At 47.7% G+C, this 15,982-nt stretch overlaps 1 protein-coding gene across 5 annotated transcripts in view; it reads right to left on the bottom strand.

The window, feature by feature from the left end:
- Positions 1 to 15,982, bottom strand: part of CSMD2 (CUB and Sushi multiple domains 2) — a 653,904-nt gene that overhangs the window by 250,984 nt on the left and 386,938 nt on the right. For 4 of the 5 annotated variants that reach the window (XM_029572110.1, XM_029572106.1, XM_029572107.1 and 1 more), the window contains exons 7-8: positions 11,977 to 12,054; positions 135 to 222 (exon numbers count right to left, since the gene is read on the bottom strand). In XM_029572110.1, the coding sequence (XP_029427970.1) occupies positions 135 to 222; positions 11,977 to 12,054 (166 nt within the window). The remainder of the gene's footprint in view (positions 1 to 134; positions 223 to 11,976; positions 12,055 to 15,982) is intronic. The other variant, XM_029572108.1, reaches the window with a different exon arrangement.

Here is a 15,982-nt window from a genome sequence, read left to right as displayed (position 1 = left end):
GCCGCTGCAAGGTACGCAGACAGCATTCCCACGTGATCTTTATAATGGTGGATTTTCCCTTTGGAAAGAGCAGGGACTCTGCACGGACCCCAGAGAGCTTTCACTAACTGCCCACAATAAAGAGAGTCTCTCACCTGAAATCGGAGCCAATCCGTTTACCCCGCTCTGGAATCCCAGGGTCTGGGCACAGGTTGTGTCCCTGGGACAGACCAACGTGGGTTACTAAAAACCAGAAAACAAAGAAAGAAAAGAAAAAAACAGAAAAAAGCCAAAACAAAACCAGAAAAAAAAGGGGGAAAACAACACAGAGAGACAGAAAATCACAGGGAATATACTCTGGTTTAATTGTTGTTTTCCTGCTGCTGAATGTGGAGACAGAAGTGTAATTGCTACTTTGAACGTATTAGGTTTTACACATTTCTCTAGCAACAATGGAAATATGTGTAATTGAAATAATTTTGGCTCATTTCTTATATAAAAGCGCTCTCTGCTCCCCGCCAGATTTGCCGGCTCTTCTCCAGACGCGCTCTTGTCACAGTCTCTCGCTCACACAGTGAAACGCGGGCCGTTCCCTGAGCTGACCGCAGGGCCTGCCCTCGTGCCAGCTGGAGCCAGGGGCCCGTTTGAATGGACAAGGAAAAGAGAACCAGCAGCATTATGGAAAGTATCAAGGACCCCACAGCAGGTGATGTAGTTTGAATATGAAAACCTCTGGTACAATTTAAAAGGAAGCCTCCTGATGTATCCGTGGCAAGCAAGTGAGCACAAGTCATCACACCTGGGAGAAGAGAGCGGGCACCTGTCCATGTGGCCTTCTCAGTGACCCACGGGTAAATCGCCAAGCACACAGAGCCCCTAGTGACTGAAGGATGGGGACACATCCAGTGCAATTTATATTTAGGAGGGAGGAAGGTGGGAAAAAGAGCAAGGAGAGAGGAGCTTAGGCAGAAGGACACTGAGCAGAAGGGCCGTTCTCTCTTTCCACGGCGGGTAACCATGCCCAAGCAAAGGAGCATTAACACTGAAAGCAGCCTGCCTGCCTTCCCCTGATGCCACTTTCCACACAGAATCATTTTCAATTACGTTTTGCGATTGAGGACTCAGGCCGCACCCTTGACAGAGGCGTTGGGTGAGAGGCAGCCTGGGATCTTGCCCATAGACGTTTACAGACTCTGCACAAAGCTTTGCTCAGAGTTTCTGTTTCCCATGTGTGGGTGTCTGAGGCACAGTAAGAAAGTGAGCGGGTGCCAGTGCTGCCACCCGGCCCTGCAGATCTCTCTCCTGCACCTCAACATGCCGGCCCAGAGAGATCTGCAGGGCCGGGTGCCAGTGCTGCCACCCGGCCCTGCAGATCTCTCTCCTGCACCTCAACATGCCGGCCCAGAGAGATCTGCAGGGCCGGGTGCCAGTGCTGCCACCCGGCCCTGCAGATCTCTCTCCTGCACCTCAACATGCCGGCCCAGAGAGATCTGCAGGGCCGGGTGCCAGTGCTGCCACCCGGCCCTGCAGATCTCTCTCCTGCACCTCAACATGCCGGCCCAGAGAGATCTGCAGATATTGTAGGCAATGTTTAAACCTCAGACACTTCCTGTTTGCAGTGAAGACAGTGAGATATGCAAACACTGCTGTTACTGACCAGCGATGGGCGTAGAGACGGATGGGATGCCGAATTCCCCCAGTGCAGAATGAGAAACACGCCAAAGACATGAGAGATCATGCTGACAGACAGACAGACAACAAGATATAGTGATTTTGGTAGACAAATTAAGTTTTGCTCAAACTTTATTTGGAAAATATGAATGGGTAGACAGATGGCCAAACAGCAGCGTGAGTGACTGAGACGGAGGGGGCTCCATGAATAATTTACACTGAATTTGTGCAAACGAGAAGGTGCAGGGCAGCGTGGGTCTCCTGCTTAATGTCAGCCCATCCCTTGCAGGACGGGACGACCTAACCTACTATCTTTACCCTAAATTAAGTGCTGAAGGTTACAGGCAAAGAGCAAAGAAAGCTAAGTCTTCATGAATTGTTGACATTACAAATTGCAGCTCTTTCCCAGAGGATCCTTTGTCAATCTGCATTTCAGTCACCTATTCAGGAGCAGCTAAATGAGATTTAATTATTTATTGAGGTTAATTTACCACATGCATCAAAAGCAGAGCAATATAAACAGCCCTGGTTTAACCATTTTAGGAAAAAAATAAAGGAATTTGATTGCTGGGTCTCCTTGCATACATTTCTCAATTTCTATTGATATGGACTTATACAGTGATGAAAGTAAAGACTATACAAATGGTTTAAGATTAAAAGGCTTGCTGGGAAGTAGGTAAGAGACTAATCCTCCAGACCAGATTAAGGCCAGCGCATGCATGGTTCTTACACAGATCAGCTAATGTGTCCCTTGGTACAGCACTACTGACCCATCAATACTGCTCTAAGACAGCCCCTGCCATCCGGAACTAGAGGACTACACACAGCTCTGCCAATGCACCTCACTCCTGCCCTGCAGCACCCCCTGCTATTCCAGTACTGAGACCCTCACACACAGCTCTGCCAATGCACCTCACTCCTGCCCTGCAGCACCCCCTGCTATTCCAGTACTGAGACCCTCAAACAGCTCTGCCAATGCATCTCACTCCTGCCCTGCAGCACCCCCTGCTATTCCAGTACGGAGACCCTCACACACAGCTCTGCCCATGCACCTCACTCCTGCCCTGCAGCACCCCCTGCTATTCCAGTACTGAGACCCTCAAACAGCTCTGCCAATGCACCTCACTCCTGCCCTGCAGCACCCCCTGCTATTCCAGTACTGAGACCCTCACACAGCTCTGCCAATGCATCTCACTCCTGCCCTGCAGCACCCCCTGCTATTCCAGTACTGAGACCCTCACACAGCTCTGCCAATGCATCTCACTCCTGCCCTGCAGCACCCCCTGCTATTCCAGTACTGAGACCCTCACACAGCTCTGCCAATGCACCTCACTCCTGCCCTGCAGCACCCCCTGCTATTCCAGTACTGAGACCCTCACACAGCTCTGCCAATGCACCTCACTCCTGCCCTGCAGCACCCCCTGCTATTCCAGTACTGAGACCCTCACACACAGCTCTGCCAATGCACCTCACTCCTGCCCTGCAGCACCCCCTGCTATTCCAGTACTGAGACCCCCACACAGCTCTGCCAATGCACCTCCCTCCTGCCCTGCAGCACCCCCTGCTATTCCAGTACTGAGACCCCACACACAGCTCTACCAATGCACCTCCCTCCTGCCCTGCAGTACCCCCTGCTATTCCAGTACTGAGACCCTCACACAGCTCTGCCAATGCATCTCACTCCTGCCCTGCAGCACCCCCTGCTATTCCAGTACTGAGACCCTCACACAGCTCTGCCAATGCACCTCACTCCTGCCCTGCAGCACCCCCTGCTATTCCAGTACTGAGACCACACACAGCTCTGCCAATGCACCTCACTCCTGCCCTGCAGCACCCCCTGCTATTCCAGTACTGAGACCCCCACACACAGCTCTGCCAATGCACCTCACTCCTGCCCTGCAGCACCCCCTGCTATTCCAGTACTGAGACCCTCACCCACAGCTCTGCCAATGCACCTCACTCCTGCCCTGCAGCACCCCCTGCTATTCCAGTACTGAGACCCTCACACACAGCTCTGCCAATGCACCTCACTCCTGCCCTGCAGCACCCCCTGCTATTCCAGGACTGATATCCCCACACAGCTCTGCCAATGCACCTCACTCCTACCCTGCAGCACCCCCTGCTATTCCAGTACTGAGACCCTCACACACAGCTCTATTACACCTCATTCCTGCCCTGCAGCACCCCCTGCTATTCCAGTACTGAGACCCCCACACAGCTCTGCCAATGCACCTCACTCCTGCCCTGCAGCACCCCCTGCTATTCCAGGACTGATATCCCCACACAGCTCTGCCAATGCACCTCACTCCTACCCTGCAGCACCTCCTGCTAGTCCAGTACTGAGACCCACAAACACAGCTCTATTACACCTCACTCCTGCCCTGCAGCACCCCCTGCTATTCCAGTACTGAGACCCACAAACACAGCTCTGCTAATGCACCTCACTCCTGCCCTGCAGCACCCCCTGCTATTCCAGTACTGAGATCCCCACACACAGCTCTGCCAATGCACCCCACTCCTGCCCTGCAGCACCCCCTGCTATTCCAGTACTGAGACCCTCACACACAGCTCTGCCAATGCACCTCACTCCTGCCCTGCAGCACCCCCTGCTATTCCAGTACTGAGACCCACAAACACAGCTCTGCTAATGCACCTCACTCCTGCCCTGCAGCACCCCCTGCTATTCCAGTACTGAGACCCACAAACACAGCTCTGCTAATGCACCTCACTCCTGCCCTGCAGCACCCCCTGCTATTCCAGTACTGAGACCCTCACACACAGCTCTGCCAATGCACCTCACTCCTGCCCTGCAGCACCCCCTGCTATTCCAGTACTGAGACCCTCACACACAGCTCTGCCAATGCACCTCACTCCTGCCCTGCAGCACCCCCTGCTATTCCAGTACTGAGATCCCCACACAGCTCTGCTATTGAACCTCAATCCTGCCCTGCAGCACCCCCTGCTATTCCAGTATTGATAGCAGGGGTGGATTGGCCTATCAGGGCTTCAGGAATGCCCCGGAGGGCTGATAGGCCCAATCACGTGGTTGGTGTTGGTCGCAGCAGCCCCATGCCTGCGTAGCCACTGTGTCCAACATTAGCCCATATCAGACTGAGCCAGTAAGCCACTGGCTGCCGCCAGAGACCAGGCCAGCGGGGCCGAAGATTGGAGCTGCTCAGCTGTGGTCCGGTATATGAGTGTGTGTGTGTGTGGTGTGTATGTGCGAGGGGGAGGGTGCTTCTGTGTGTGTGGTGTGTATGTGCGAGGGGGAGGGTGCTTCTGTGTGTGTGGTGTGTATGTAAGAGGGGGAGGGTGCTTCTGTGTGTGTAGTGTGTATGTGCGAGGGGGAGGGTGCTTCTGTGTGTGTGGTGTGTATGTGCGAGGGGGAGGGTGCTTCTGTGTGTGTGTGTCTGTGTGTCTGTCTCTGTGAGCATGATTCTGTGTGTGTGTGTGTGTGTGAGAGAGAGAGAGATGGAGCATGTTTCTGGCTGTCTGTGGCTATGAGAGAGAGAGAGAGAGTGTGCTTCTGTCTTTGTGTGTGTGTGAGAAAGGATATTGCTTCTGTCAGGGTATATGTGAGCAGGAGGAAGGGAGGGAGGAGAAAGTTTGTGCATCCACTCTCTCTTGCTAATGCATGACAATCTTAGGATGACTGGAAATTGAACATTCCCAGGTATGGAAAGCACAAGACTTTTTTATCCTTTTTATTTTTAATTATTGGATGTTATTTGATGTGTCTTCCAAACACCAAAAACATATTTCAAAACAGTAAATTAAAAAAAAAGGTTTTACTTATTGAATCTTCTATTTGTCTGCTGATTTGAAATATGTGTTCATTATTTTATTATGGTTTTACTATTGTATTTTATAGTTTGATGTTTATGAGGAATGTTAAAGTTTTTGGTTTTTATATACAGTGTCTGGCTTGTGCGGTTTCCAACTCAATTTTTGTCTGCACATTTATTTATATTTTTTGGTGACTAGAATAAAACATTCTCAGGTATGGAGAGTGGTGATTTTTTTATTTTTCATTAGTTGTTTGATGTGTCTGCTGTTTTGATATATTCGTTCATTTGCTTAATAAGGTTTACTAATATATTTTATATTTCTTGATTTTATTATTTGATGTTTTATGTGGAAAGGTTACTGTTTATCCATTGTTACACTGCATACAGAATCTGGCTTGTTGTAGTTTCCGGTTCAGTTTTTGTCTGCACATTTCTGTTTATACTTTATGGTGCCTTTATTCTCTATTTGATGAGAGCCTGTATCAGACCGAGGTGAGGGAGTAAGATACCCCCGTGGGCTGTTTTTCAAAAAAATCCCCTGGGCTGATATTTTCCTGCAGTCCGCCCCTGACTGATACGCCCACACAGCTCTGCCAATGAACCTCACTGCTGCCCTGCAGCACTCCCTGCTATTTCAGTATTGAGGACTCCCCCAACACAGCCCCTGCTATTCTAGTACTGAGACATTCCCCCCCCCCACACACACACAGCCCTGTCAGCGTATCTCGTCCTGCCTGCAGCACGCCCTGCTATTTCAGTATCGACACACACAGTCCTGCCAGTGTAGCTCATCCTGCCTGCAGTACTCCCTGCTATTTCACTACTGAATCTTGAATAATTTAGACTACTGGGGTGTTTTTCTTCACTTGGAAAAATGACAGAGAAGCAGAGTTAATCAACATGTGTCTTTCATTTATGATCCAAAGTAAATATCTGACCCCAAGCATGGCTTGCACACTAAACATAGAGACTACCTGATCCCCAGAGAACAGCCTCCAAGTTCAGTAAAACACAGCAAGAAGTTACAACCTTCACTGCTACACTGCCAAAAATGAAACCCACCCATTCCACCATCTCCAACAAAATATACCCTGGAAACACCCCCACTCACCCTCAAACACCTCCTACTCACACCCACACTCACCTTCATCTACCCCGAAACACTCCCGCACCCCTTACACTCCTACATACATACACCTCCCCAAATAGTTCTGCACACTACCCCTGCCAAACAGCCAATTCACCACTTACACTCCAATACACCCCCAAGTACCATTACCAAACTGTCTCCACTGATCCACACACACAGCCAAAAACACACCCCCTCACACACCCCACTCACCCAATCTACACCCACATACACACAGACACCTACCAAAATATCCCTGACTCACCCAACCAGATCTCTCCCATAAACAGCTACAATCACACCCAGCCACGTATCCCCATTAACTCCCCCACCTACACACGCTCTCCTCCTATCACCAAAAACATCTCACTCAGCCACACACACTTCACATGCTTAATGCAACTCCAACACTGCTCTCTGCTTCAACAGGAAGGGGAAATGTGGAAAAGAGGATTTGCATTCAGACAACAACCAACATGGACTGAACTACACAGTCTGGGTAAACAAATAAGCATGGGGATAGCTTGCTTATTGCAGCGGTTACTACCCTAAAATAATTAAGCCTGATACATCACTTAGAATGCATATACAGTTTTGCTGTCTGCTTCAACGGCAGGGGGAAATGTGGAAAAGAGGATTTGCATTCAGACAACATCCAACAAGGCAAAGATCTGGCAGGCTGGGTAAACAAGTATTAGGGTAACTTGCTTGATGCGGCGGTTACTACCCTTAACCATTAAGCCTTATGATTCACTTTTGATGCAACTCCAACATTACTCTCTGCATCAATGACAGGGGATGGCAGGAAATTCGAATCAAACAGTTACCAACAAAGGCCCTGAACTTGGAGGTCGGTGAACCAGATAAGTATGGGAAAATAAGTGTGGGAGCTTGGTCTTTTTCTGCTGTCATTTCTGTTTCCCCAATCACCTCCTACTCACTCCCACACATCTTCACCCAGCCAAAGCACTCTCCACTCACTCACACACACACACACACACACACACACACCATACACACACACACACACACACACCAAACACACATACACACACCCCCCCACCCACCCACACATACACACACCATACACACACACCCACCCACCCACACATACACGCACACACCATACACACACATACCCACACATACCACACACCCACACTACCACACACACACCCCCACACTACCACACACACACAACCACACACACACACACACACACAAACCTTTCCCTCCCAGAATATCTCATAAACCCCCACAAATAAACTCAGCCAAAAATCCAGCCCAAACTTTCTCTATTGAGCCACCTACACACACACACACCACACACACACCCAGACCCCCACACATACACCCCCCCCACACACACCCCCCCCACACATATACACACACACATAAATCCATATATACAAATACAATTATCTTTGCAAAGCAAGAAAACATATCAGAAACATGAAAGATTACATTTAAAGAAAAGCTGAAAGTGACTCAGTATTGAACTAAGAACGCACTTTCATCTGTGAGATACGCAGAGACAGCACGTGACTCCACGCCATCCCAGCTATTTCTATTCCTTTGTAAGTACTGTGCACTGATCAGTAAGGAGCCAGGCCAGGCAGTTTAGCTAGAAAATAAACAAAAGTATAGGATGTGTTTCATCATCAGTAAAAGTGCTGCCTGCGGGAGAAATGTGTCCCATGCATTACAGGTCCCAGACACAGTGACGGCACTGACACCACCTCTTAGTAACACCTCACGCCGCACATTTTTATTCTCAGTTTCCTTTCTATTTAAAGTACGGTTTCTTTATTTGGGTTGGTTCCTGGGGTGGTTACCAGGCCTGTAGCAGTCCAGAACAACACGCTGGAAATGAGCGCCATGACAGGAGCAGTCAGTCGGGCTGTCAAGCCTCTATATTTGCAGGTATGAAAAGGGTTTATTTTATCATCACTGCTCACTGAACTGTTCGGGTAGGAGCCTGTAAGAGAGAGCGCACGAGTGCAATCTCTCATATCTGTAACCAGTGCTTCCACGGGAACAGAAACCTCCCCCTTCTATATTGTTTGTGGCACTAGCAAAAATGTCCCCTCTATTATACTGTCACTTCTAACCTTGCTGGTAGGAAGGCAGTGAAAGGATGGCCTTGCACAGCATCAGAGAGGATGTTTTAATATTTTTTCCTTCAAAAATGACTCGGCCTGCAAACTTTACCTGTTGTACCCTGTAGCCCTGAGGATTAAACACTTCTCTGTGCCTTGGAAGACCCAACAGAGGTCCTCACTCCCAAGTGAAGGGCTGGCATGCATGGCCACTCTTAACATGTTGCCTGTCCGAGTGCCCCTTGGGCTGAAGCCTGCAAAAGCGACAATGCTGGGAGGATGCAGGCTGCGGGGATGGGGGGGGGGGGAAGGGGAGAGCAGCAGTCACTGGCGTCTTTCTGCACAGCTCCACAAGGGAAGGGGTGGCTCGCGCTACATCTGACCGGGCTCACTGTATTCCACACAAAATGTACGACGTACTTACTGATCCTCTACTTCCCATCCTAACCGAGGCCGCTCACTCTCAGTGCAAGGCAAGCTTCCTCACTGTATTCCACACAAAATGTACGACGTACTTACTGATCCTCTACTTCCCATCCTAACCGAGGCCGCTCACTCTCAGTGCAAGGCAAGCTTCCTCACTGTATGCCACACAAAATGTACGACGTACTTACTGATCCTCTACTTCCCATCCTAACCGAGACCGCTCACTCTCAGTGCATGGCAAGCTTCCTCACTGTATGTCACACAAAATGTACAATGTACTTACTGATCCTCTACTTCCCATCCTAACCGAGGCCGCTCACTCTCAGTGCATGGCAAGCTTCCTCACTGTATGCCACACAAAATGTACGACGTACTTACTGATCCTCTACTTCCCATCCTAACCGAGACCGCTCACTCTCAGTGCATGGCAAGCTTCCTCACTGTATGTCACACAAAATGTACAATGTACTTACTGATCCTCTACTTCCCATCCTAACCGAGGCCGCTCACTCTCAGTGCAAGGCAAGCTTCCTCACTGTATGCCACACAAAATGTACGACGTACTTACTGATCCTCTACTTCCCATCCTAACCGAGACCGCTCACTCTCAGTGCATGGCAAGCTTCCTCACTGTATGTCACACAAAATGTACAATGTACTTACTGATCCTCTACTTCCCATCCTAACTGAGGCCGCTCACTCTCAGTGCATGGCAAGCTTCCTCACTGTATGCCACACAAAATGTACAATGTACTTACTGATCCTCTACTTCCCATCCTAACCGAGACCGCTCACTCTCAGTGCATGGCAAGCTTCCTCACTGTATGCCACACAAAATGTACAATGTACTTACTGATCCTCTACTTCCCATCCTAACCGAGACCGCTCACTCTCAGTGCATGGCAAGCTTCCTCACTGTATGCCACACAAAATGTACAATGTACTTACAGATCCTCTACTTCCCATCCTAACTGAGACCGCTCACTCTCAGTGCATGGCAAGCTTCCTCACTGTATGCCACACAAAATGTACAATGTACTTACTGATCCTCTACTTCCCATCCTAACCGAGACCGCTCACTCTCAGTGCATGGCAAGCTTCCTCACTGTATGTCACACAAAATGTACAATGTACTTACTGATCCTCTACTTCCCATCCTAACCGAGGCCGCTCACTCTCAGTGCAAGGCAAGCTTCCTCACTGTATGCCACACAAAATGTACAATGTACTTACTGATCCTCTACTTCCCATCCTACCCGAGACCGCTCACTCTCAGTGCATGGCAAGCTTCCTCACTGTATGCCACACAAAATGTACAATGTACTTACAGATCCTCTACTTCCCATCCTAACAGAGACCACTCACTCTCAGTGCATGGCAAGCTTCCTCACTGTATGCCACACAAAATGTACAATGTACTTACTGATCCTCTACTTCCCATCCTAACCGAGGCCGCTCACTCTCAGTGCATGGCAAGCTTCCTCACTGTATGCCACACAAAATGTACAATGTACTTACTGATCCTCTACTTCCCATCCTAACTGATGCCGCTCACTCTCAGTGCATGGCAAGCTTCCTCCACTCCAGCCCCTTCCTCTCTCTGCACACTCTGTAGGCTCCCCGTTTTCTTCCATAGGCATGGAAAGGAAAAGCAATTCCTTTAGGATTAAGCTGCAGGGATGGCCAATTCTGCTTCTCAAGAGCCACGTTTTCAGGAGACCCACAATGAATATACAGGAGAGAGATTTGCAAGCACTGCTTCCATTGTATTCAAATTTCCCTCATGCATATTCACTGAGGCCGATTTTCAGAAGCCATTTAGAAGGATAACTGAAAAGTTACTTGTCTAAATGGCAAAGTGGCGATATTTGAATCCAAAGGCAGCTAAATTTGGGGGCAGGCGGGAGGTGTTTCAGGGCGGGCCAGAGTTAGCTGCTTAAGATAGGCGGCATAGGGCTGACCTATGGTTAGGCAGATATAATATGGGCCCCACTGTGGATATCCTGAAAACCTGGCCTGCTTGCCACTCTCAATGACCCGATAGGTAGTAACCAAGTATCCCTGTCTTTTCTCTTCATGTCTTCCATTGCTCATGTTAATGCCTCTTTCCTTCACTCTCCTCTCTGTCCCTTCTCTCTTCTAGCCCCAGTGGTTTTGGAACAAACTCTTCTCAACTGTTCCTTCATTTTCTGCTCCTTAGTTTCAGCCTCACATGAGTTCCCCATCCTTTTCATGAGCCTTCCACTTAACTCCTCCTCTCCGTTAAGGTCAAGAGTTCTTACTTTTAAAGAGTCACTGCCTTTAAAGTATTTGTCATCACTGCTTTAGCATAAAAGGTGCTATTGTGGTATGTAAGCTAAAATAAAGTAACAATGTTTTGCCAAGATTACAGAGCCACTGAAGTTATCATCGTCTTATAAGAAGGAGGTAAGGCCAGTGCTGTGCCTCTCGTGGACCATCACTGCATTATTACATTAAGATGGAAGACCAAGCACCTAGCCAAGAATATTCTAGGTAAGGAATGTAAGACCTCAGGACTATCATCACTCAACTATAATCAGAAGCTGAAACAGTCTCATTAAACAGCTGCAGTAAAAATATATCAGTTTAACCTTAGTTACAAGCGAGAACTACCCAAGGGTGATTGTTACATCTCTGGAACTGTACCAGCGAAGAATTCATTGTGCATCCATAGCATGACCGAACCACAGAGCTGCCGCAGCACTGGCACACGATTATCCAGGAGCTAAATCCTTCTGAACACACCAACAAAGAAACAAGATGCCACATCCTCAGAAGCACCTTGCCAGAAAAGAAAAGGTTTACTGAATATTTAAACATTCTGAGCGCACAGGATGTGAACAGAATTGCCAAAAAAACTTACACACTGATGTCTTCTGGTTGCCGTCCTTGCTGGGGAGAAGCTTTACTCCTCTGGACTTCAGTTCAATTTGCTTTTTGACTAGAGAGATTGCAAAAAGAGAAGTTTAGCTCACAGATCAGGGTTATTTGGAGAGACAGCAGAACTGACAAGCAGATGTGAGGAAAATGCCACCCTCTCATCTTCAATAAGCCTGGCTGAAGCCTATCCCATCTGACAGCTTCTTTGTTCATTTTGTGCAGCAAGCTGACAAAAATAATAAATAAACCTTCCGCTATAATGTGAGTTTAAGAAGAAGTGTAACGGTATTGAATCAGGTCCACGGAGCCCTGCTCTGACATAGCCAGGCTTCTTCTCCACCTCCTGCTTTCCTTGTGGCCTATTGACTGGAGATTTGGTTATAACCAAACGCAGCAACGGGGACATAGGGCCCGGCTGCTCTCATTCTGTGTCTGTGGGAAAAAGGCTTCGTGAATCAGACCCATCGTCAAATATGACTGAAGAGAGGAAGTGACAAGACAAAGGGCATTCCCAGCCTCTGATGCTTGATATAAAAGCCCAGTTTAAAGGGCTATAGTTATAATACAGTTGTGCACAAAACTCAACATCTGAGTGCCTAAAACATCTGAGAACATAATGAATCTGTTAATTGTATGAACCAAATCGAACCAAAAATGTGTTAGAAAGTGGATGGGAGGCGTTTTCTGTGTGCGCTGTGGATGCTGCGTTACCTGTCCAGCTTCACAGGGGTTACAAAGACACAAGAGCTCCTTTTTCCGTTCCAGAGCCAGAGCCGGCTGAGGACAAAATTGCCTCAGAATAGAAACTAGGGCATTTTTATAAGAACCGTTATTAATAAAGAGGGGAAAGCCTTTGCAGATCACAGATAAGAGCTGAAGATGTTATCACATCTCTTCACAGCTTGTTAGTCTATGACAGGTCTCTCAAACTTGCTCTTTGGGACCCTCAACCAGGTCTGGTTGATCTACAATGAATATTCATGAGATATATCTGCATAATTTTGGTCTATAAAACAGGTTCATTTGTGTATGGGGTTATCCTGAAATCTCAAGGCCAACTGTAGGAAGCCCTGGTCTGTGGCATGCTATATTATTATTCCTGTTGTGAAATAAAAAATATATATTATTCCATATTAATGACTATTATTCATTTTACATGATCCTTCCTGGCTGCAAATGATCACATCTGAATATAATTATCTTAAACAAAGATTATCAGACACTTTTCTGTGTATTAAGGGTATGGTTTGAATGGTGTCTTCTTGCTGTAATCACATCAGTTCTATGCATGATTAATGTTCAGTTTCATGACGAGAGGCAATAGATTTTAGCATAAAATGATATTGTCACTCTTCATTCACAGACATTCAGTAGTAAAGTGCAAAGAACGTAAAACAGCCACATCAACATTTTCAGCTGCTCTAGCTTTCATTTTGAAGTTTGTTCTTTGGTTATTTGCAGCATCTAAGATGGCGTCAAAGTATTTTTCAATGTAGTTCAAGGTCATCGTAGGATGCTAGTCTGTTTATGCCTTTCTAATTCCATCCCAGTCACCATTAATTGTTACCAAGGTTTGGGATTCCACGGTCTTTTCTCTTATTTGGTCAGCAGCTCCTTCCTTTCATTTCACAGCTGGTTATCTGAAACTTATATCGACAACTCTTCCAAAAAAAAGAGATCCAAAAATTCTTAAACAATAGGGCTATTTAACCACAGGATTTACAAAGACAGATGGGAACATGATGGCAGAAGAAGACCTAACATGGCAGCCATTGCCAATCCATACAACTACTCAACTGTACAATCCCTACCACTCCCTCAGAGATCCCCTCTGCTTATTCCATGCTTTCCTAAATTCAGATCCTGTCCTCTCTCCACCAACTCCACTGAGCTGTTCTGTGCATCCACCACCCTCTCTGTAAAGAAATATTTCCTAAGATTACTCCTCAATGTAGCCCCTTGCACCCTCATCCCAGACTCTCTTTTCCACTGAAAGGGAACAGCCTCTTGTGCAGTTATTCCTTCGAATTACTTGAATGTCTCTATCAATTCTCCCCATCTTGCCTTTCCTCCAGGGTGTACATATTTAGTTCTCTAAGTCTCTCCCCCTATGCTTTAGAATGAAGATCACTGGCCATGTTAGTAGCCTCCTCTGGCCCAACTCCATCCTGTTTCTATCCGTTTGAAGGTGCAATCTCAGTATTCCAAGTGAGGTCTCACCCGGGACCTATACAGGGGCAATGTCACCTCCCTTTTTCTGCTGACCAGTCCTCTCCCTATGCAGCCAGGCATCTTTCTGGCTTTTACCATCGCTTTATCCACCTGTTTGGCCACCTTAAAATCATTGGAAACGATCCATCCCCAGATCCCGCTCTTCCTTTGCACATATAATAATTTCACTCCCTCGACTATACCACTCCAAATACAAGACTATGCAGTGATGGCAAACTCCAGTCCTCAAGTGCCACAAACTGGCCAGGTGTTCAGGATGTCCACAATGAATATGCAAGAGATAGATTTGCCTACAATGGAGGCAGAGCACGCAGATCTCTCTCATGCATATTCATTGTGGAGCTCCTGAAAACGTGGCCTGTTTGTAGCACTCGAGGACTGGAGTTCACCATCCCTGCTCTAGACCATTCCTCAAGTTTTTGGAGCTCCTTCTGAATGTTGATTCACCCACGAGTGGAAGCGATACCTCAATTATAATTCAGAACAGGGACAGGAATCTTATTGGTCTGAAGACAGCACAAAATTAATTTTTTTTTAACTTGGGAAAATCAATATATAGGATACAATTATGTGTTAGCAGCAATCAGCAAAATAAATAAATAATTAAAACAAACGGATTTAATTCTCTCTTAAAAATGGGATGAAAAGTTCCATTCCTTCATGCATATCATGCATTTAGTTCTGGTTAGTACTGTCTCAAATCTAATATTGCTTTCATTACTGTGACCTGCCCTCATTTTACTTCAGGCAAAAAAAACAAAATTCAATGGATACCTAAAACACCTATTATTATTCCACTGTGAAAGCAAAATTGAAAGTATTTTACAGTTAGGACATGCTTCAGAAATACTGTTGCTTAGAACTAAGAAAAAAATCAATTTATTTCATTTGAAAACAAAACCAGCTATTAACATCTGAAAGCCATCTGGTGGCTTCTGGAATGAGCTGGCATCTAAGCAGGATCTGAAACAGTAACAGAAAAGTAAAATATTCTGTTATCCCTGCAGCCATCCCCTGATCCCTCCAGTCCTAGAGGTGACAGGCTCTGTATCCCTGCTCCCATCCCCTGATCCCTCCAGTCCTAGAGGTGACAGGCTCTGTATCCCTGCACCCATCCCCTGATCCCTCCAGTCCTAGAGGTGACAGGCTCTGTATCCCTGCTCCCATCCCCAATCTTGCCGGTCCTAGAGGTGACAGGCTCTGTATCCCTGCACCCATCCCCTGATCCCTCCAGTCCTAGAGGTGACAGGCTCTCTATCCCTGCTCCCATCCCCTGATCCCTCCAGTCCTAGAGGTGACAGCTCTGTATCCCTGCTCCCATCCCCTGATCCCTCCAGTCCTAGAGGTGACGGGCTCTGTATCCCTGCTCCCATCCCCTGATCCCTCCAGTCCTAGAGGTGACAGGCTCTGTATCCCTGCACCCATCCCCTGATCCCTCCAGTCCTAGAGGTGACAGGCTCTGTATCCCTGCTCCCATCCCCAATCTTGCCGGTCCTAGAGGTGACAGGCTCTGTATCCCTGCACCCATCCCCTGATCCCTCCAGTCCTAGAGGTGACAGGCTCTGTATCCCTGCTCCCATCCCCTGATCCCTCCAGTCCTAGAGGTGACAGGCTCTGTATCCCTGCACCCATCCCCTGATCCCTCCAGTCCTAAAGGTGACAGGCTCTCTATCCCTGCTCCCATCCCCTGATCCCTCCAGTCCTAGAGGTGACAGGCTCTGTATCCCTGCTCCCATCCCCTGCTCCCTCCAGTCCTA

Source organism: Rhinatrema bivittatum, chromosome 11, assembly GCF_901001135.1.
Source record: "Rhinatrema bivittatum chromosome 11, aRhiBiv1.1, whole genome shotgun sequence".
NCBI classification, from domain to species: Eukaryota; Metazoa; Chordata; class Amphibia; order Gymnophiona; family Rhinatrematidae; genus Rhinatrema; species Rhinatrema bivittatum.
The sequence above is the reverse complement of the archived record's forward strand: the minus strand, read 5'-3'. Positions and strand labels throughout refer to the sequence as shown.